The sequence below is a fragment of the Haemorhous mexicanus genome, chromosome 3, assembly GCF_027477595.1.
Source record: "Haemorhous mexicanus isolate bHaeMex1 chromosome 3, bHaeMex1.pri, whole genome shotgun sequence".
Lineage (NCBI taxonomy): Eukaryota > Metazoa > Chordata > Aves > Passeriformes > Fringillidae > Haemorhous > Haemorhous mexicanus.
The window spans coordinates 34,898,991-34,922,680 of NC_082343.1; the positions used below are offsets into that span (position 1 = coordinate 34,898,991).

Genomic DNA, 23,690 nt, shown 5'->3' on the forward strand with positions numbered 1-23,690 from the left:
GCAGATGGACTTAGCATTGTTCCAAAGCTGCCTTTTTCATACCAGCAGTGTGAGAGCACTGCAGAATAAGAACACAATTACTGAGACTCTCAAGGAAAAGTGCAGGAACAATAGCTGGGATCGAGTTACCAAATGGTCTAAGACTGCATATCCTTCACTTCTGTACATGTGAGAAGAAATGTGGAGCATTATTGTCCACTGCTTTCTTATATAATCTTATATATTCAATTAATTTAATCTATTATTTGAGAATGCCTTTTGCCAAAGTGAAACCATTACATTAGCTAGAAGAAAAAGACCTATTAGCAGAACTTATTGGATTATGTGTCCAGATTTTATCTTTATCATGCATGGTCTTCTACTTATTGAGTAGAACATTTAAGAGGTAATTCTGAACCACCACCAGGTTTTATTTCATTAATCCAACATCCCTACATAGACTGCACATCCTTTTTTACCTGCATGTGGATAAAAATATCTTTTCTTATTATTCCACAAGACACAGTAATTTTAATGAAAAAAGGTTTTCCATTCCAAAGAATATATTTTACAATATCAAGGATGGGATGGGAGATCAGCATCTCATATGCCACACCCAGCAATGTGCATAAACCTAAAATATTTAGGCTTTTTCAACATTTTATTGTGCAGACAATTGAAAGCATAGGTGATACTGCCAGATGGTTCAACGCTTCAACACTGGCAACAGCTGTGGTAGTTCAGAGCAAAATGTGTTTTTCTGGAAATATTCGCTGGTAATACTGTGAGATGACTCATGTTTGACCAAACATTTTGTATTAATATTCATATAGATCCTCTTAGTGCTTCTTCAACTCTTTTCTCCTTGAACTCTTGCTGTATATGTTCAAACCCCTGAGATCTAACTCATCTGCTTTGGGAAAGGAATTGGACTACAGACACTGAGAAGTCCCTAATAACGAAATTCTTCTAACATGCTACAGGTGAGCTTTAGTCTATCTACAGGAATGTAAACAAATTAAGCAATTTGATTTATTGCAATAAATTTTTTTAAGACAGCTTGAATGCATGAAGGTTAGCATTGCTTTTAGCAGTATCAAGACAGTTGTTTTCAAAGGCACAGGTTTCTAGTGCAGATGCTTTGTGGAATTTCTTTTAAGGTATTTTTCCAATTTGCATTATCTTGGTGTATCTGAAGTGTTTCTTAGTACTTGCTTCAAATTTATGATCCTTGGGAAAATACTGCCTGTTATTTATGCAGAGTATGGAGCATGGAGTGCCCCTTTGTAGGGCTGACCAACAGGTGTTACAGGCCATGTAAAAGGTCCTGCTCAGTAGTAAGAGTGAGCTAAGCTGATTGAACCATGTTCTATCCAACTGTGCACCAGGATCCCATTCAGGTCAGTCCCACTTTGCCTGCATTCCTCTTTCCTAGGAAAGGATCTGTGAAGTTTGGTGCATCCTTGTTCACTTCAGTCTCTTGACTGAAGGTTAAAACAGACATCTCATGCATTATCTTCCCAAATATTTGCATTATTCTTAATGCTCAAAAGAGAAATACTGCCTTTCACAAAACCTACCTCCTTAAAACATGGTGATGGATTTCTCATTTGTTCAAGCATTGCCCACTTGACTGTGGCCTGTCGGATATTTCCATCATATTCCCTGGAGCTCTGGGTACCACTCGGAGTACCTCGCGATCGCTCGTAACCTGGTTCGTTAAAGTATGGTTCTGCCACCAGTATTAGGGACTGGACAGACACTAACACCTGTTAAGAGAAGAAACCAAATATTAAAACTGTGCTGCCAAACTATTCTTACAAATATACTGTCGGAATTCAGGACATCCCTCTGGCTGTCCTGGATTGCCAGGACCCCTGCCAGGGGGCTCAGAGGCCCTGGCACAGAGCCCAAGATGCCTGTGGTTTTGATTATGACCCATGGAGCAAGTTACCAACCTTAGATGAAGATCTGCAAGCCACAAAAGTCTAAGTAGAATAACAATTAGTTTGTCACAGGGTGGAAAAAGTAGATTTTGGGGTTTTTAGAATGGTTTTTAGAATGGGCGATCCTTCTTCTTGGCCTCCATCTTCTGCTGTGATGTTGGCACTTATAGATTGGTTTAGAGAGAAGCTCACTGTCTAACACAGGTATAGGTATTGGAAAGTAATTGTGAACATTGTTTATGTAGTTTTTAGTATAAAGACATAACACCACCCCGGGGGCAGGCAGAGTGCCTCTGTCTTGCTGAGCAGACCTCGGCAGGACAGGAGAAAGAATTTTATAGAAAAGATACAATAAACAACATTGAGACCGAGAAATGAAGAGCCCTGACTCCTCCTTCAAGCACCGGGCTGGGAAAGGGACTTTCCAACTTTCCTCAGGGTCACTCTAACCAGCTAAAGCCCTGAGAAGATACAAAGCTCTGCTCACTTTACAAGCAAAACCTTTTCTATGGCAAAGTACTTCCATTTGTGATACAGGCTATGTGCAAGCAGGGAACATCCACACTTCAAACCTAAACTGTCACTACACACAAAAACCACCGAGTCCTGTGCTTGTGTTTTTAGCTCAAGCACTGAGAAAATGACAAATGTAACCTAAAACCCTGAAAAACAATCATACAGATGTAAGTAAGAGAATGTATTTCAAGAAAGAGTTGTCTGATTGTGCCCCTTTGTAAAAGAAAGTGTATTTGTCAAGTTCTCAATCAACAATTTTGATTTTTTCTCCTATGGCTGAGCTTACTAATTCCTGTAATTCTGAACTAGATGGAGAAAAAATAAAGGAAGTAAAATGCCACATGAACGACTGAAATTAATCCTGATCTACATTGTCTCCCATTTTTTCTTTCAAATGAATGTCCTTTAGTTTCAGATTTTACAAACAATACTGTGTCATATGCCAATAAAAGAAAATCTCAGTATTTTCTTTAAGATCAGGGAAAAAATGTTGTCAATACTATATGAACAAAGCACCAACTATTCAGTAGTTAGGAAATAACAATCTTCCTTTCTGTTTTACTATCCAGCACATGTGTGAATAGATGCTTACATAAATTCAAGGCATTTAAATATATACTCAGCCATTCCTAATAAAACCCAAGGAATTAAACAGATACATAGTGCTCTTAGGTATCCAAATGTAGATGTACTGCATATTCATGATTTGAAAGCTTGCTGGTTTTTCCAGTGTTAAAGTTTATCCCTGTCAATTTGCTTTTTTTACTAAATGAAGGGCAAGTTTTTCTTATGTACTTAGGACCAAGTCCACCAGCAACAATTTTAGGGATTACAGTTCTGTGACACAAACTTCCAGAACTGTAAAGAATTCAACCAAGATGACTGGAACACTTATATTTCCTCATTTAGTGAAAAGCTGATGATATGTTACAGACCTAGGAATGGCATTTCCAGCACTGGGCATACTTAGGTGCAGATGCCCACATGTCAGGGCAGTTGTTTCTGGAACTGACTCTCCTCCCAGTCTAGGTACAACTTAGAGCTTTAAAACATCCCCTAATTTGTGAATTTGGATGTGGAAGACAAGAGTCCTCCTTCTTCTTGGTGCATGCAGAAAGTACAGCTCACATCAGACAGATGCCATGTCAGCAGCAATCCAAACTCTGACTCTTTTGCAGGCAGTGCCCTGACATCCACAGCTGCGCTCTGTGCTCAAGTGTGGCATTCTCCTGGAGTTTCTCCTGTGGCAAAGGGGGCACAGAAGTGTTCCAGCTCCCCATCTTCTCTGTGATGGCTCCTCACTCCACAGAGACAATGCCAGAGCAGTAACTCCTATCAAAGCAGGAGTCCAAGAGCCAGCTGAATGACACAGGCTACCTTCAGTCCCACCAGCACCTCACAGGAACACACCCTCACTCCTTCAGGTGCCATGGCACTTTGCCCTTGTGTAGTGGCTGTGCTTTCATTACAGCACAGACAGGCAGTCTAGGGCAGCCAAGTCTTTATCCTGATGGATTGGACAAGCAGCTGTGCAGTGGGAGATATGAACCAGCCTCCCTTGTTGGGCTGACAAGGAAAATTAACCAGGTTTTTCCGTTTCTCAGGCTGGTGCCCCAGGTAGCTGCTGGTACCGTGTGCACCATCATCACAGTCTCCTGTACCCTGCCCTGCACTCAACTAGAAGCAGCCACAGTTATTTAAGTGTTAAACCTTAAAATGTAGGTAATACATTAAAATGGAGAGAATGTGCCTCACACATTGGGTTTCATCAAGCAAATGGCCACACAGATACCAAAAAAGGCAGAATATTAATGTAGATGTGTTAAGTTATGGTTGAGTGACTTCACTGCCAAGGCTTTGGATATGAAATGTGATCTCTGTGGCTTTTACATGTCTCTGGAAGAATAGGCTTTTGCTTTTCAAAAATTTTCTACTTTGGATATTTCTATCTTTTTAAAGTAGCTGTGGTAGAGAAATTTGACACTGCAGCATTTTACTTTCTGGGCCTGAATAAGCAGTCAATACTTTGAATTATAACTGTAAAGAATGAGAAACTATACACCAATCTTCCAGTTTTGCTGGGTAATAAAAATTAATTTCTGAAGTATTTTGGTGGTCAGACAATAGTTCAATCTCTGAGCCAGAAAAAACATGTAGTGCTTAATTCTTTCCAAGCAATTTATTTAGTCCTACAGCTGTTTTCTATTTAATAGTTGTAAAGTGTTTTTCTCCCAATATGGTAGGGATGGAACTTTTCCCAACAATTTTCTTACTATTCTCAAAATGAAACACTGAAAGAAAGTTTTGAATTATAAACTTCTATGCTGCATGTGATTTCTAACCATTAAATCTAACATTTTAATGTAAGAAAAAGGACTTTAGTGAAAATAAGACTTCCTAAATACTTGTACCTTTCTACACTGATTTTACACTTGAAGTCCAAAATTGCAGTTCATCTCTTGATTAAGAATTTGGATCTTGGGAAACTTGCACTCATTAAGGAAGGCTGGATACCTATCCCAGCATGATCCTCTCTCTTGCTGATCTTGATGCTGAGTGGGAGATTTGCCTGGAAGTCTCCTTGATTGTTCTGCCTTTCAAAGATGGGAGCTAATGGCTTTGCAGTGATACCAGCTGGCTCCCTTGGCTCCCCGGGATTCATGGGGTTTGGTTCCACAAACATGTGGGTCCAAGCAGCTTCAATACTGTTCCTCTACTGTGGGCAATTCCTCATTCTCACAAACCTCCCTAGTGAGGGTTCAGGGACAAGGGAAAGCAAGTCTTACCCCTAAGAGTGAGGCAGAGGTGACCTCTGCCTTTTCCATGCCCTTGCCAACAGGTTTCCTTCCCCAGTGAGCAGCTGGAAAGCCTAAGGAAAATGTGTTCTTTCGCTGCCAGCATACTTATGAAAGGTCTTTGCGTTCGTCTTTATAACCCTAAACATTTTCAGTGCCATCTGAGCTTTAGTTTCCCTAATTTCTCTCTTGAATGTTTGGTCAATATCCTTTTATTTTGCACAAGTAGCCACCCCCTCCTTCCACCTTTTCTTGCTTCTTTTTGCAGCTGAGCTTGGGCAAGAGTTCTTGTTTACCCATGCTGGCCCTTCTGCCTGACTTGCCTGACTTCCACACACTGGAATAGATCATTCTTGAACTGATAAATCAGGAGACTGATAAATCTGCTCTCCAAGGCCAAATCCTGAACAAGCTGAACTCTGTTCTGCTGAAGGCAGTAATTCGATTATGCTGAAGCTGTGCAGTCTTCTAGGATTTGGAACAGAAATTGTACCTTGTGCTACATAATAATTACTCCAAACTCGGAATAAATTCAGTAACTGCCATAGGAAAGAAGCCATTGCAAGCTTTACTTTTACTTAATGTCTTGGCTTGTGAGTCAGTGCATGTCTGTGAAATAAAGCTGAAAATTATAAGGACTGCATGCCCTAATAAATTCTGCTCTAATGTAACACTAATTGTTATTGAACACAGCATAGCTGCACTTGCATTCCCTTCATCTTTATTCCTCTACTCAGCTCACCTGCACACCTAGGAGGAGGAAGGCTACAGTCTGCACTAGTGTACTTCACTTTCTCATCTCTCAGTGTGGAGCCTCTTTTGCTTCTTAAGCCTCTTCACCATAAAAAGCTTGTGATAAATCCACAAGATGATGTCACCTCCAAGTCCTTTTTTTGTTTTTTGAAAATAAAATAAACTATTTGAAATCATCTGAGCAGAACTGGTGCAGGAATAAACTACTGCACATATGAACAGTTGCTCTTCAAGACCAGACCAACAGGAATACTCATTATAAAGAGCATTCTGAAGAACCTGTCTCCTCAGTAGTGTTCCCTTCTTAGAGTTCCAAGGACATTTTCTGGAATTTTGTCTTATTTATGTTTATTTGAAGAAAATTAGTGTCACCGATGTGTTTTATGAAAAATCCTTTCCTTAGGATTTTTTCCTCCTGAGAAGCTGAGAGGCCTCAGGAACAAAATGTAAACAATGGTTATCTGCTGCTGTGGAATGCAGCAGGTGGATCTGGGATTGGTCTCGTGTGGTTGTTTCTAATTCAAGGCCAATCACAGTCCAGCTGTCCAGACTGTCTCAGTCAGTCCAAGCCTTTGTTATTCATTCCTTTTCTATTCTTAGCTTAGCCTTCTGATGAAATCCTTTCTTCTGTTCTTTTAGTATAGTTTTAATATAATATATATTATAAAATAATAAACCAAGCCTTCTGAACATGGAGTCAACTTTCTGGTCTCTTCCCTCATCCTAAGACCCCTGCGAACACCGTCGCAAATTAGTCCGGTTTAAATGGTCTAGAAAAGGAATCCTTAGGATCAAGAGGCAACTTACTACTCCTAAATGACATTTAGAAGAGAGAGAAGAAATTGCTCACCTGCAAAAAACTTGATGTTTGGGGATTCCATTTCTCTTCTGGCCTCCCATGCCATGTGTTAAGTATGCTTAAGCACACCTGAAAAAGTGACATTATTAATACCACAAATATTATTACAAAATTGTTCTGCCTGGACAGAACAGAATGTTGACATTACATTTAATTTTTTTGACAAAATTTTTTACAACAGCATTCTAAAAGACAAATTTGTTGACAAAATCAATAAGGTTGGAAAAGACCTCAGGGATTATCAAGTGCAATCTGTGATGGAACAATACCATGTCAACAGACCACGGCACTGAGTGCCAGGTCCAGTCTTTCCTTTAAACACCTCCAGGGTTGGTCAGTGACTCCACCACCTTTCCTGGGCAGCCCATTCCCATGTCTAAACATCCTTTCTGTGGACAAATTCCTCCTAATGTCCAACCTAAGACTCCCCTAGTACAGCTTAAGACCATGAGACTACTTTGAAAGGAAAACATAAAAATAATTTGGATAACAAGAACAGCATGCTAATAAATAAAGACAAGGCAGATTACTTTTCCTCACAGGAGACCTATGGATTCTAGTGGCTCCAAAAAAAAAAGAATTATGAATATTGTCCAATTCTCCACCTTCTGCTTTAAATACTGTTCTAAAACCTGCAATTGCGTGTTTTGGAGACATTCTGCTTAAGCATGTAAAAGGTGGTTTCTGTCGCACAGACTATCAAGAAATTGGAATTATTCCTTAACTTTTGTGAGTGATCTGAATGTCAGGGAAGTTTATGGTGTTCTTGAATCTTATTGTGAAATGTAACAATCCAAGAGAGGGAAAACAAAGAGACAAAATGAACAGAAGACACTTAGAGGCAAGTATTTTCCAAGACTTAAAACTAGACAAAGAAAAATGGAGATTAAGTCTCCACTAAGAATTATATTCTGTGTCCACATTAATAGAAAGCAAATGGAGAAGAATAGACAAGGCACTCAGCAAACCTTCAGCTGCAGCTGATACGAAGCACACTTTGTCCATGGAAAGGGTATTTCAGATAGCCAAAACAGATTTCTGACTGGTTCATTTAGCAGAAAATGTTGGAAAAGAACATTTTTCTCAGTCAAAAGTACTTGCTTTTTTGGTCCAATCCAACTCATAAAGGCTGGATCTCCAAAAATCTGCAAGACTATTTAGAAAGGAGGTAATTCCCACTTGAAACTGACAAATCCCTCTTCATTTATTTTGAAGACAGGTATTAACCAAAGAGCTTCCTCCTGTACACTGGGAGTGGCTGATCCGTAATTCGATCAGAAAAGGAAAAAACTTTCATCTGTTTCACTTCCTTTTCACACCTAACACAGGATCCCAGCTGACATACCTTGCCATCATTGTAGAGGTTTGGATTAAATCTCACGCTGTGGCCTCCAGTTGTTTCCAGATTGACAAGTGGAGGGGAATTTGGATAGTCTTGTGGGAAATACACATCAAATTCAAAGCAACCATTTGCGTATGGGGTGTCTGCAGGACCAGTAATGAGAACCTACCAGTGTTAAAAAGAGAGAAAAAGAAAAGAATTTAAAATTCCCACCCTTGTATCTATCACACAGTTGAGCTTTTGTAAGTTATACAAAGCATTTTATTTCCACCTGCTGTGTAGCAGGGATTATTATTAGACCTCACAATCACACACAGGCTGTCGGTCTGTTCATTCTGATACTGTGGGTAAGCAAAGCCCTCTGTGAACACTCATTTCTCCAGATTACAAATGGAAAGCAAGACAGAAGGAGCTGAAAACTCTTTCCAATTGGATGCTATTTAAAGAATGTTTTTTTCAAAATACAGGTCCAGAGGCATTCAGTGTACTTCTCCATACCTACTGCCTGCAACTTCAATGGTCACATGTGAAGATAGGTTTGAACCATAATGGAGCAGCAACACTAAACTTTTCCCTTTGGATACCTGAAAAAGAATGAATCCTGCTCTGTGAAGACTCATTGGCCAAAAAAGCACTCCTGGTGCAGATGGGGTCTCCCTGTCCCTGCCAAGCTGCTGAGAAATCAGACTCACACTCAAATACTACCACTTACATTAATGCCTGGACAGCAATTAAAGTGGATGTGAAATATTTCTGGTTTTTCCTAAGATTTCAGGCACCTTCCTGAACTCTTCTATGCCAAGCTGAAGAGAGAACTAAAGCCAGCTTTGCTTCCTTACCTTCATTATGTCGAGCCTCTCCTCATCACAGCGCACAAAGACGCTGGACGAAGAGGAGAGCGGCAGGGAGGTTGACAGAGTCACGGCTTCCTGGGCCAGGCGCCGGGCCCTGGCAGCGCTGTTGGCGTCGCTCGCGTTTTTCACCTGAGACATGTAGTGGTAATTTACTTTAAATACCAATTTGCCATCATCATCTTCGGAAACCATTTCAAATGTATCTGGAAAGGAAAAAAATTTTAACGTATCAGGAAAGGAGGGAAGTTTGTAGTGGATTAGTCTTGGATAAAGATTATGAGCATTAAAATCAGGAAAGTTTAATTTGCATCACAGTAACTCAGAAAACACTTGCTTGTTTTTTATTTCACTAACAGTGATCACAGAAACCAAAGCATTAACAGTGGTGGGCTGAAACAATTTCTGCAGCTAATTTACAAACTCTCATATGCAACTTGTCAAATATACACCACTCCCAATCTGGAAAGCTACCAGCTATTCCCGACCCGGAATATGATGATACATACAAATACAGAACAATGCTAATAATGGAACCCTTGTGAAGCCAAGTGCCAGTGGTATTTACTCGTGTGCTGGTGGCAACGTTATTGAAGAACCATCAAAGACTACACTGAGGCTGGTTTTCTTTAATCACTTGCTACACAAAATCTGCAGCACAGCTGCCAGAGAGAAAAGCTCCCACTTCCTACAAACCTTCATAACTCCTACTCTTGGCATACACTCCACAAACATTTGTGAGGAAAACCTCTTGCAAATACAACAGCAAAGAAATGTGCCTGCAAATGCTGTCACTGCAACTCAAAAAATACTCAGTGAGCATGTTTTTGCAATAGTTTTATAGCTCCTTTTTGGATAAGATACTATTAGTTTTTTATGCATTTTTTTGGTAACACATTTCTTTTACAGCTAAAGTAAGGACTGATTCCCATCACATTTTCCAAATGCAATATATTGCACTTCTTGAAAAGACACAATTAACTTTATTGCAGTTTCATTTAAAAACCACATTTTGATTTGAATTATTTTCTATTTAAAAAAAATAACATATATGAGCTTTATATATATATAAATAAGTGCATAAAGCTCATATATGAGCTTTAAAAAAATCAAACATTTCAATGTAATTTGAGAACTGAAAGACTCACAAAAAATCATTACTGTAATGAAAATATGAACACAATCACATCACTGAATTCATCTGGTCCCTTGAATTGCCTTAGTGCATGCTTTAAAACATTTATTAGTTCAAAGAGTGCATGAGTTGGTAACCTGAAAATACGGATGTACAGTTTTCCTCATGTGAAAATTATTAGTGGTCACATATGCAAGACAGTTGTTAACTTTTAAAATAATAAAGGATTCTGTTCAACAGAACACACATTTCTTCAGTGTCTGCTTTGTAAAACACACACATTCATACTTCTCAACCTACCAAACTGGAGTTTTTTCATGACAGCCACATACTTCTCTTCAAGAGATCGTAAAACAGACAAAGGCTTAGGCTTCACAGCAGCCTTTTTGGAGTATTCAGCCATCTTCTTTTCTGTTGTGTAAAATGTGATTATTTGTAATTAGCTATGTAATTCCAAGAAAAGCACAGCAAGTGTTGACATTTTATGGTTACATCCTTTCATAGAGACCTCTCAAAACTGGGCATCACTTAGGGTACGCAAATCTCTTTCTCACTACTGTATATCATTATCTGAGCAGCTTGGAGTAAATAGATCATAATCTCAGCTTAGAAGTAAGTCATGACTCCTGCTGCTTCTTTGAATATTCTTTTATTGTTTCTTTTAATTTATCTTTTTTTAATTTCAAATAGGAAGTATGACATATGCTTGTGTGGATGGCTATTCCCACATGCATTCCTGGACTCTCCAAAATCAGGAACTGATTATACATACTTTTATAAAGTGCACTCCCCTGATTCAGCTACTTCATATTTAGTTTATATTACTAGACAACCAGATGGTCTTTTGAGGTTCAACCCATGTTTCAGATTTTAGTTCTGCACTCATCTACTTCATAGTTAATCCAATTAATGAGATTTAATTTCAACAGAAATGTTTTATTACTAAAGGTCCTGTATGTTGTTTTCTGCCAAGAAAATAATAATAATAATAATAAAAGGTTCTAAGTAATTGTGCTGGAAGCTATTAGGTGTCCTCTAACTAACTTGAATTATTCTGTTTCCTTGATCAAAACACTTAAAAACTTCCACAAGGTTCCAACCGCTTTTGAAAATGCAGTCAGCAGTTGGGGACAGGAGGGAAGAGTTTTGTCTTGCCTTTAAGCTGATTAATGAGTTATCTGTAAATGGCTTCATTACAGACAAACAGCAAGAGCACCTCTAGAAGTGTTTGTGTTTCACCTTGGTTTGCTTGGCGCAGACTGGTGGTGGCAGCATAAACGATCTCCGCCGTCTTTTGGATGTCTGGCACCAGCAGGGTCAGTCCCTCTGGCTCCTGATCAGAAGTATCTGGTTTTACACCTGCTTTAGCTTTGTCTTTTTTAGACCTGCATGGGGCAAAGAAACAGGATATAACCTGAGAGAGTATCTTTCAACCAGCCATACAGTATCCAGTGCATCTGTCAACAGGGAAAAATACCAAAGATAATGGATTGAGACTAACCCAAGCCTTCTGAAATGGAATGTGTCTGTACCTTCAGGTTCGTCACCAAATGAAGCAACCTGCAGTTCCAACACTGAACATGCTGCCTTGATTTGACAAACAGATGTACAGCTGGTATGAGCAGTGAAAATATGAATACAAAGCCAGCAATTCCAGTACAGCAGTTTCTGCTTCAACATTTCAGGCCTACCCTTCAGGCTGACCTGATGTCTGCCCACCTTCACACAGGATTAGAAAATCTTACAAAATCAATCTAACAAAGATCACATCATGAATATGCATTTCATCCTTTCAGATCCTTGTGCAAAACTAAGTCCTAAATAAGTGACAAAATTCTCCTTCCTGTTATACAATACACTAGCAATTACTGAAAATACCCTAATGATTAAACTCTAGGAAATCTCCAGTAAAAATTCACAGCATGTAGCTGAACATCAACCCAGACACCAGAGGACTGTGGGTCAAACACAAATTTTATCTATGCAGTTCTCTTCTGGGCTACAGAAATGTAGAGCTTTTATTTCAATAAAGAGTTTAATGTAACATAATTTTAAGAGCCTTAAAATATAAAAAGCATCTAGATTACATCAGATGTTTATAATCAAAGTACTGCAAATCAAAACTTCAATTTAAACACCTCAAATTTTTCTAATTATTTGAAAATGCATGTGCATAACGCTGTTGTTTGATAGAAGCTAGCTGCATAGTAATCATACATTTAAATCTTTAGACTGTGACAATCCAGTCCTCAGTCAACTGCTGAAATGAGGGCAAGGGTATTTGACACTAATGCAACCTAAATGTGTGTATTTAAAAGCTTCTGTGCTTTGAGAGCTAACATAAATTTACACTGTCATCCTGCAAAACTTGGGAGATTTCAATGCTAACAGCACCCAAATTATTTTACAAAGGTTTCTACTCATTTTTGTTTCAACAGCACTTGTTCATTTTGAGACCCAAACAAGTTCAACAGCCAAGATGAAGTGGTTTTCTCTTTCTCACTAGCAAACCAATATCCACATGAGTAAAACCAGCAATTCAGTGTTTTGATATAGCAAACATATTTTACCAACTAAAAACTTTCTGTGTTTTTATCTAGACTGAAATTGTGCATAATGAATGACTCTCTAAACTATTCAGTAGAGGTGATTACAGTAGTACTGAATATGGTCTCTGAACTGTACCTAATCAAATGAGAATATCCCTAGAGAGCATTAATAACAAAATACATTACTGTAGCACGGTCCATTTTCCCTGTTCCAGATTTAATCCAAAAGGATGTTAGCCCATGGCAGACTTCAAGCTATTCTGAGCTTTCAGATACTCAAAGTTAGGAGGAATTGGAGGCATCACAGCCAGCCCCAGGTTGCATTTGAAGAACACTGTATGACAAAAAAGCAGCAGCTGCATCTCTCATGCATACTTTCCAATCCTTATTATTGCATTTTTCCTTGTGGAAAGGTAGGCCAATATTTTTTAAATAACATACTAAGCACCTTCAGAAATACATACTGAAACCGACTAAACCTCAGTGATAAACTGCTTTAGCATCACACACATGCTAGCAGCTATCAGTCCCTAGAAAGGTATATAGAATTAGATCTGCCTGCTATTGATGCAGAAGCCTTAAGGTATTTGCTACAAAACCCTTGGAGAAATTCTGGCTGAAGTAAAATGTCAGTGGGCATTATGCAAGAGAAAGATGTGTGAAAAGCAATAAACATGTGCTTAGTGAAGGTACTAAAGTATAATTAATTCTTACAAATCTATTTTCAAAACAGTGCTCTTGTGGCTCTTCTATTGTCCAGTTGCTTTTACAATTTGGACCACTTGTTTGGTTTCCCTCCTTCTATTTGGTCTTCGAATCAAAAAAATCAAGGTGTTGGCCTCATTAAGCAAAATACTTCACCACATGCTAAAAATTTCCCACAGACATAGTGAGTTACTGACAGCAACTACCTCAGCAGACAAGGAATATATATTAGTTGAAGCAGCAGGGAAAGGAGACATCTACTTGCAATGCAAAGACATCTACTTGCAATGCAAACTTTCAGTACCAATAATATTATCTCCTCTTGTTCTCCCTGCTGTCCCCAACAGTTACACTTCAGCCCTTTTGAACTGTCAAAAGAGAATGTATTTCACTAACATCTCCTGTGCCACCAGGGAAAGGAGATTCTGTGCACTGCAATCATGAGCACAACAGAAAACCCCTGCCCTGCCTCTCCTCAAAAGAGACTTTTGAAATCCTGTATTTGCACAACAGCTCTACCCTGACAGCTGTAGTTATCTGGGGCTTGTGTGAGGGTCTACATTATCCAGCTGCCTAACTTCTGAGTCAGGCCACATCTGTGGAAGAGCAGTTTAGGAAGCAAAATGTAGGAATAAATCTGACTCAGCCATACCTCTGCCCCATCCAAGTCTCATTTTCTGTCCTTGACTCTGCCTAATCATGGATTTCAGCCAGATTCTTAGGGAGGATAAGATAGCTGGTAAACAAATTCCCAAAATTAGACATACTGCCTTATCAACATTTAGCTTCCTCCCATGTGTTCCTTCTATATTGTAATGGTTAGTTAGGGTAAAGTTGGTTTGTTCCCCCACTTTTGGGGAACAAACCAACTGCTATTGCCATAGCATGCAAGACTCCTATGAATGATGACATCCAGTTTTTCTTCCCCCATTTTGTCTTCCTACCTTTATTTGATTCAAAAGAACACCAACTTAGTGTGACCCATCCTGAACTGTTTGTGTGATCACAGAACGGCTTGGGTAGGAAGGGACCTTAAAGATCATCTCATTCCAAACCCCTGCCACAGGAGGGACACCTTAAACTGGATCAGGTTGCTCAGAGCCCCATCCAGCCTGGCCTTGAACACCTCCAAGCATGGGGCATCCACAGTTTCTCTGGGCAACCTGTTCCAGCACCACACCACCCTGAGAGCAAAGAATTTTTTGGTAATATCTAATCTAAACCTACTCTTTCATTTGAAGCCATTTCCCCTTGTCCTGTCACTACATGGTCTTTGTAAAAAGTCCTTCTCCAGCTCTCCTGTAAGCCTTTGCCTCATTATTTTATTCTCTACTTTAGCGTTATTCACAAATGTTGGAAAAATGTAACAGCTCTTTACAGTTTCTCAGTTTATTTACAATCAGCATATGGAAAATCAAGTAATTCCCGAGACTCTAGATGGGAAAATCTGTCCATGGCTCCCCAGCCATATGTACTCTCACACTGATGATAATTTTTAAAGCTCACAGAGTTTTGTGATCTGAGAAAGAAATGAACATCCCTGCAGATATGAGCTATTATACTTGGTTTTCTATTTCTTTGCCATTAGAAGATCACAGCAGCCCTTTCTGAAAACATATCCTTAAAACATGTTTATGCTTTTGGCTATTAAATGGTTATTAAATCATGCAATTTAAAAAGAACAGGTGCACTATAAGACAAAAGTCTTGCACAAAACAGCTCTGGAGCAGATGGAAGTGTGAATATGGTCTCTGTACCCATCTCCCTCATGTAACAAAACATCCTGGTCTGAAAAATCTAATCCTAGCTCCCTAAACTGTATGCTTATAAAAGAGCTGAGACAAAAACGTAATTCAAAGCCCAGGAAAAGGTTCAAAGGATTTCACATATCACCAATACACTGGGCAATCTTAGAGCACACAAAGTGAACAAAGGTCAGAGTCACTGAGAGGGTCCCAGTCCCTCAGGAAGGTCTCCACGAGCCTGCTGCAGCCTTGTGGCTGCTCTATGGACCCCACAAAATAACTGAACTCCTTGGTCAGATTCAATCTTGGTGTTCTCCAGTGCCAAAATTACAGCTCCAGTGAAGATGACAGTCCATAAACTCTATCTCAGTGTGACCTGAAACCCACGGTATTGCTGTGTGCACACATGAGAAAAGCAACCTGATGACTACTCTGCTATTTGTGAGCACGTACAATGTGGGCAAAGCCCACTGTTAGCTAAGAAAACGCCATTCTCCCTTCTTGCTGTCATCTCCAGTGCTGCAGTCCTGTCTGGATGCAATTTCTCTCCAAGCTGGGTGATACTCAAGTGATCCAGAGGCACCAGTAGGGCCCCAGCTTGAGAGAAGCAGTTGCTGGGAACTTCACAGCTCTCTCAACACTTTATGAAGGAGGAGACAATAGAGCAAAAGTGAAATCCTAAAGCCAGTAAAGATGCTTCAGCTCCTTTCTTGCATTCTATCAGCCTGCATAGAAATTTCTGTATGCAGATAACTAGCAGTTTAACAAACTCCTGAGCTTTAATGCAGGAAAAACATTTATCTAAATGTTATGACTTCCAGAGTGGAGGAGGAGCCAAATATTAAATACAGACACAGAAACTTCCCCATACAGTTTTTCAGCCACTGAAGAAAAAGCAGAGAAAATGTCAACACATATTTAAAGGGATGACAGTCACTAATATATTTGCTACAAGAGACAGCAGTGTACATGCTAATAATTTAAGCCATTAATTTAGCTTGTGCTAGAGATGACAGCCTTCTCTTTATGCTGTGCTAAATGAATAATGAATTATACACTCCCAAGGCAACTTTAATTTTCAAAGTCAATACTAATACTTATTCACCCATGCCTGGTACTTGGAGGTGAATGTGGTGATCCAGAATGAGACCCTATCAAAGCACTCACTGAATACAGCCAATGAAGCATTCAGCCCCTGTGCCCCACAGGAACAGTGCTTACAGCACAGGGTTGCTTAGTCTTAGTCTGGGGCTCACCATCTTGGGATAAAACTACCCTGGGTTTGCAACCACAGCCCTCATGGACTCCACATTCATTCCTTCCAGTAATTCACACTTGGTCAAACAAATCTCCTGAAATCAGGCAAAACAGGCAAGGGACTGTGACTTTGCAAATGACCACTGGTGAAAGCTGGTAACCTCCTCCCAGATGGCTTCACCTACCCCACCTTGGGGCTTGAAGCACTATTTACAGACATTCAGTGGAAGCATTTCAAACCAGAGGCTGCAGGACTGCTCCCTGCAGACAACCAGCAGCTCAAAATGGGAGTTTCAGCATGCAGCAGAAAGAACTGACAATTGTTTTTTAAAGAAAAATAAATTAAAACAAATTAGGCCTTGATTCTTGGGGCCCAGTTCTAAAGAAATTTTTTTTTGTTTGAAAAATGCACTCTTTCACATAAAAGTTCTCCAAAATAGCAGTGAAGACAATGAAAAGCCATAGCAGAGAAAATACCTCAAGCCCACCTGGCTGTATTCCAGCATCCCTATGAAGCATAGTTAGAATTTTAGAGGTAAGCTTGCTAGAAACACATCACACGAATGAGCCACTATCTCATTTTGCCAGAATAACCATTTGGCACAAAGCTCACCCAGCAGATGTTGGTTCCAAAGAGCCTGCTTTGCCACACATCAGCAGCTCCCTGCAGCAAGGGGCTCAGCCAGCACAGCAAGCTCATGTCTCAAACTCAGCCCTCATGGCAGCTCATTACACCAGCCTGACTGCTCTCCAATCACTGATGGCTTTGACTTCCTAGCATTCAAACAGCCATGAGAAATCATCTCACGCCTAAATGTCTTCTCCATTATCCAGAAATGTCTCAATTTTCTAACAGAATACTGTGGCCTTTGAAAGCAAAGGAAATTCAATGCTAACTGAAGTCCACAACCAAACTGATCCCCTTCAATTCTGGAACAAAGTGGACACTCCCAGTCCAACATGGAGATGACATTTGGCAGACATGCAAGTCTGCTGCTTAGAGGATGTGATGTTTTGCCTTTGAAATTAGAACCCATAATTTTGGGTTGTTGTTCTGCCAATTTGATCTGAAAGGAACAGCAGATTGTCCCATTTAAGAAATTCATGCCAATACTTGCTTATATTTCTGGCATACCTTCAACTAAAACGCTGAGAATTCAAGCCTTCCACCCCAGTGACTCCAGGCTGTTCAGGCTGTTGATGTTTTCATCCTTGTCTATACACTGCTTCAAACACAAACTGCACCATGCTTAAACCACCCAGTAAAAGACAGACTTTCCTTTTGTATAACAAAGTAATACAAGAAAGTTGTACAGATAATGCACAAAGAATGAACCACAGAATTCCTATCAAATCCATCTAATATTAAAATAATTGTGACTCTAGAACTCTTCTTTGCTTCCAGATCCTAAGCTGGCATGAAGAACTACTCATACTGCATTTACTTTAGGAAATAGAAAAGAGCCTATGAACAGTAGGAGCACGCCACTCTCACAGAGAGACTTTTTAGTCTTCAGCCTGGGGAAGTGACATGAGAAGATACAGGTTTCCATGGCCATTAAATGCCAGGCTAATGGATGATCAGATGAGCAAAGAAAAAACAGTCAGCAATTCTGGTGGAGAATTACATACACAGGTATTGAAATGGATTACACAACAGCCAAGTTTCTTTCCTATTTTAAGAAGATTACATATACTATGAGATATATAGATAATATTGCCAGCAAGCACAAGATGACTTTTTTAGGTGGGTATCCAACATAAAGAACTGGTTTTTGTCCTTCCCAGCTCTGTTTCTTTTGCACCACACTAGCAAAAAAAAAATCTCACTACAGGTACCTTACATACTTGATAAGCAAGACTTGCAGTCTCAGTCAAGAGAGACTGGAGAAATTGATGGCTAATTTAAATTTTGCAGAGAAAGACAGGTTATTATTTCTTAAGAAGCTGTCTTTAAATTGGAAGCAAGTAAACAGAATCAAGAAACCAACTAATTACTGGAAACAGAAAATTATTAAAATAAAGAAATGAAAATTTGCCTTGCAACATTGATAGTCATCAATGAAATGACAAGAGTACGCAAATCTACCAGCTTATGTTCTGTCATACCAAAACTATTCCCTGTAAACAGTCTAGTAAACCAGACAGATACATACAAACACAAATCTAGATCAAACAGATGGTATATTCTCACTCTGGATGGCAACATCCATTCAGAGAAATATACAGAATTCCATCTTCTTTCACTTCTATATTCATAAGTAAAAGCTTGTCTTGTTGCAGCCAGAACATGGTTAATTTTTGCAGTATCCAGGAGAGGGCATGGCCAGGACCCAGAGGTTACTGTACCCCACCTCAGACCATTGCTGGGGCAGGGGAAAGGGACTCTCCTCTGGGAAGAAGGGGTTCCTTCTGGTCAAGTAAGTGTGGTGGAGGGAGCAGTTGGGTGGTGCCAGCTCCACACTGGAGGGAACAGCTGGATAATGCCTGCTCCCAGCTGGAGGGAGAGGTCAGGGTGGTATAGCTAAAATTGGGTTGAGTTTCATGATGAGCATATGAATCACTCTCTCTTTTGTACACTTTTGTCAGTAATACTGTTGCTGTTTGTTCTCTTATCTCATTGCTGCTTCCAGTAAATTGTTCTTATCTCAACCCATGATTTTTTAACCTTTTGTGCCTCTAATTCTCCTCTCCAGCCCACCACAGAGGGAGGGGAAGGTAGGAGCCAGCAAGGGGCAGTGTGGTTTGGAGTGCCCCAGGGGGGAGCACTAAACTGGGGAGTACCTCTCTTGAAGCACAACCACACAACACAGTTTAAGTGAAGGGCAGGGCTGACAGAAGTGCTTACCTCAGTCTGTTGGTGTAGGTATCTACACAGGTCTTCATTTTAGCCAACAAGGTCCCAACAGAAGCCTGGGACTCCAACTGCTCTTCCTCCTCTTCGCTGCTTTCTCCTGACAGAGGAAGAAGTAACGGCACCATGGATGTGCAAGAGGCAATGGCACGGAGCAATTCCAGCAGAGCTCGGTACAGGGGAACGTGGCGAGCCATATCCAAAACTGCAAGAGACAAGCAGTTTACCAAAATTACTAACACTGGAGACCCTCTCTCTCCTAGAATGGATGTTTCAAATAGAAAAGCTACATTTTAGTAATGATTAAAATACTAATGAAATGTAATGATAAAATACAGTATTTTGAAATCATCATTTTCAACTTGTGTTGTAATGGACCTGTACACAAAGAAATTTACAAGATACCTGGAAAACAACAGTTAACAAAAGACACAAGAGGACAAAATTGCTAACAAGGTATGGAACAGGATTACCACATGCTGTATTAATTTCTAGTACCTTAATATACAGTCCTGGCTCAAATTGTACGCTGACAGTTACAGTAAACAAAAATCTATGGAGGAGAAATCATAACCTATGGAGTAGCAGAGTAGCATTTGCTGAATCTAACAGCATAAGCATGTATGAAGACTTTCACATCACCCACTTTATTTACAGTCATCTTCTTTGGGAAAATTTCTCTGCATTACTGCAAAAATGTTTATGGCTCTTAAATGAATGGAGTTATCTACTCAGCAGAAGTCCAGTTTTGCTTCTTTTCATGAAGAAAGGATTGTTTTAAAAACCATTACGTATTCTGCAGAGCATGCAAATTTTATCTGCATATATATAAACCACAAAACAGTGAAGATGAGTAAGAACATATATTAGGCAGGCAAACCTCACTGTCTTAGTGCTTTCCAGTGTGATATATAAGTGGTGCAGAAGTAACTGTGGGAAGAATATAGATATCAGCTCCTCTGATTAGGAAAGACATGCAGAGATACACAATTCTAATGGATTTCCTAGCACCACATTGTTTATTTTTCTTCTCCACTTGCTTGGACAAATATGTAATGGATGTCATTTCAACTGACTTTGTATCATTAACAGAAATCCTGAAAATGTAGCAATAGGCAGATACTTTAACACAGCTGCTTCCTCTGCCCCTAGGACATGCTATTTTTAACCTAACTGCAGAAAATATTTGCTCTAGTTTAAAGAATTCACAAATGACTGGGTTTATGATAAAATACATTTATTATTTTTCCAGCAAGAAACGCCAGACAACAAAAAGCCCCTGACAACTTGCATTAGGACAGAACAAAGAACAGAAGAACTCTTTAATGTTTCATTTAGCACATCTCATCCTCCAAGCTAAAGCAGATCACAGACTTTCAGCTCCTGTCACCAAACCCTTAGCTCTAAATACAGCAGGATGGGACAGTATAAATAGCCAAGCTAAATTCAACAAGCCAGTTTACGCAGGTTTAAGGCTGGATTTAACTCTGCCAGGAGTTCTTTGATCAATAGCTTGCTATTTGTCTTTTGAATCTATTACAATGGCACAAACTCTTAACTGGGTGAAGTGCTATTGAATAGGAAGAAAATTAACCAAAACAAAATATTAATCTGCCAGGCCTGGTGTCATGGCTCTAAAAATAACCCAAGTCAAAATAATCCATATATCTAAAGCAAACTGAATTTAAACACTGGCATTAAGAAAGCCAGTTTTAATTACCTGCTGATTCTTACCTTTATATATATATTTATATATATATATATATGCCTCCATTTTTTATGCTCACTCCCTAGTGAAGAATGATTGCCCACAAAATGTAAAAATAAACACATATAGATCTGACGATGTGTGGATTAAAAAAAAACAAAACACCAACAAAACCACACACACCCCAAAAAAAAAAAAAAAAAAGGTAAAGGAGGATGGTGAAAAAAGGGCAAGCATAAAATATATCCTACCATATCCCTGGCCAGAAACCACCTCCCACCTGTAGTGCTAAAGACCAAGTGGCTCCTCAATTTAATCAATAGCTGTTTATTATGAGGATGGTGAGTGAGGGAGAGATATGACCTCTGAGATAACCACAGCATTTCACTCTGGAAACCTTTTATTTATTTATCTTAACCATGAAATTTTCATGAGACCAGAATACATAATTCCAAATCCTTCAATGCTGGCTTGCCCTCTCCTTTGCTAAATGGATAGTTAAGTTCAAAATTACCATCAGGAAGGGAACTGAACCGACATAACTTTCAAGTAGGAATGTTTTCCAGAGAGATGGGAGAGATTTCTGGTTTTAGCAGATCCAAGTCACTTGCACTGCTTTGCAATAGTTCTCATGTGAAACAAATGAAATGCATTCACTTGGCTTCAATTTAAACAACCTTTTAGGGAACAACTACTAATTTCTTTTACCTTAATGCCAGACTCTGTGAAACTCAGTTTTTGGTACCATTATGTTTTTTATGCTATTCTTCTCCTTTATTATATTTACTAAGAATTGTGACTCACGGAAGCGTATTTTTCTGCCCAAAATGCCTCAACTCCCTTCCATCCCCAATCTAAATCCCCAAAATGTTCATCAGGACTGGATATCTAGATAAATATCAGAAAAACTTGCTGGAAAGAACCCAGAATTGTCAAATTATTTTTATTATCTTTATCTGGCAGTTCACCTACTCCTTGTGCCTCCTTTCAATTGAAAGAATGCCAAACTGATTACAGTGTATGCTTAGTGCAGATACAGCTCTGCTTTCTCAAAGAGGTGAAAGAGACTTGAGCAGTTTGTTGAGCTCTAAGTAATTTTTAAGACATTATGTTTAAGCCCCTAGGACAACAGGATACTCTTCTGTAAATTACACCCCCTGGCCCAGATCTACTCTTTGCTAACCTGTCCACCTCTTTCTGGTGCGACCAGCTGCAGCTGCAGATGTCCCAACAGCAATTTTCTGGTCTGAGAGAGGCTTAACATGTCCAGCAGCATTCCAAGTAGAACTTCAGTTCAGGCTGTGCCACTCACACTCCATCACCGTCCTCGCCTCTTTTAGTGTTTGCAGCACATTTAGCCAGGATTTCTGAATTAGATTTTTCCTTCAGATATCATTATGTATTTCATAAATAAAAATTACACAGGTTTATAATAAAAAAAATTGATCCTGTAACAAGGTCCTTTAAGGGAACTGAATTGAAATACAATAAACATGAATTAAAACATAAAATGCAAACCTGAAAATTAAAAATGTCTATCTCTATCAAATAAAAGCAATGGAACTTTTGGACTACTGTCCTTACATACAGGTATCTGGCCAACTAAGATGCCAACAATTTGGAATTCAAGCAAATACAAACTTCAGTGAAGAACACGTGTTAAAAGTAAACCACTGTATTCTTCAAAGTATCCTCTCCCTTGGGAACATTTCCAGCTTTTTTTTGTCTGATTCAATTGAGCAATGAAGGTGTGTCATAACACTTTACCTGAATTAATATGATAGCTTTTCTTATAGGAAAAAAAAATCCAACACACCATGAAACAGAAACAAATACTTCTGCTTATACCAGACCTATAATTTGAATACTATTAGGACATATTTAATATGTCAGAATCTTTTTATATGGGTACTACAGTTGTGTAAGAAGGCACCAACAGCCTTTGATTTATATGGGCATGCATGTAAGCACACCAAACTGCAAATACACAGCATTCCTAAGAATGAAAATGGGAGATCAACATTCTTGGCTTTGTAAAAATGACAGATGGATATTTATCCAGGAGTGTCTGTTATTCCAAGGGCAAAACAGTTACTAGATAATGACAGATACCTTTTACACAGAGCTCTGTTTGGGGCTCTCAAGTCTCCTGAACTGAGTACACTCAGAGTGTCCTGGCTGTCAGGCTCCCACCAGCTGTGGTGTCTCTCACATCTGTCCATTTTTGTGCTGTTGGTGCTCCCTGATTCTGTGGGTCAGCGAAGTGCTGAGAAATGTTCAGCTCCCAGCACCACAGAAGCTCCCCCTTGTTGACTCTCAAACAGAAGTGCTACTGCAGAGAGCCCATGTGAACTTCTGCTGGGTTTCCTGAGCACCTCTTCAAATGATTACTGCATGACACATGCTTACATCAAAAGAAAAGATTAAATTATTTCATTTCTATACTCAAGGCAGGGATTTGCACTCAGGTTTTATCCTGCTTCCTTGTCTGCCTTAACCAGGGCTGTCAGGATAGGTCTGCCTGGTGACAAGGTGGTGTCCCAGAGAAGGCTCCAAAACTAGAGCTGGGAACTGGCTTCTGCACCATCTGACCCAAGCTGCTTCCCCCACAGCCTGCCATGGGATTCTCACACTGCACTGAGTGAATACACATCAAGGTCTCACCTGCTGGCTACACCAGCAGTTAACCAGTCAGC

At 39.5% G+C, this 23,690-nt stretch overlaps 1 protein-coding gene across 6 annotated transcripts in view; it reads right to left on the bottom strand.

Moving 5' to 3' along the window:
• BIRC6 (baculoviral IAP repeat containing 6) overlaps positions 1-23,690 on the bottom strand; it is a 176,468-nt gene that overhangs the window by 3,279 nt on the left and 149,499 nt on the right. For all 6 annotated transcript variants that reach the window (XM_059841328.1, XM_059841327.1, XM_059841323.1 and 3 more), the window contains 7 exons: positions 19,281-19,491; positions 11,416-11,561; positions 10,477-10,587; positions 9,030-9,247; positions 8,194-8,355; positions 6,840-6,917; positions 1,560-1,748 (listed from right to left, as the gene is read on the bottom strand). In XM_059841328.1, the coding sequence (XP_059697311.1) occupies positions 1,560-1,748; positions 6,840-6,917; positions 8,194-8,355; positions 9,030-9,247; positions 10,477-10,587; positions 11,416-11,561; positions 19,281-19,491 (1,115 nt within the window). The remainder of the gene's footprint in view (positions 1-1,559; positions 1,749-6,839; positions 6,918-8,193; positions 8,356-9,029; positions 9,248-10,476; positions 10,588-11,415; positions 11,562-19,280; positions 19,492-23,690) is intronic.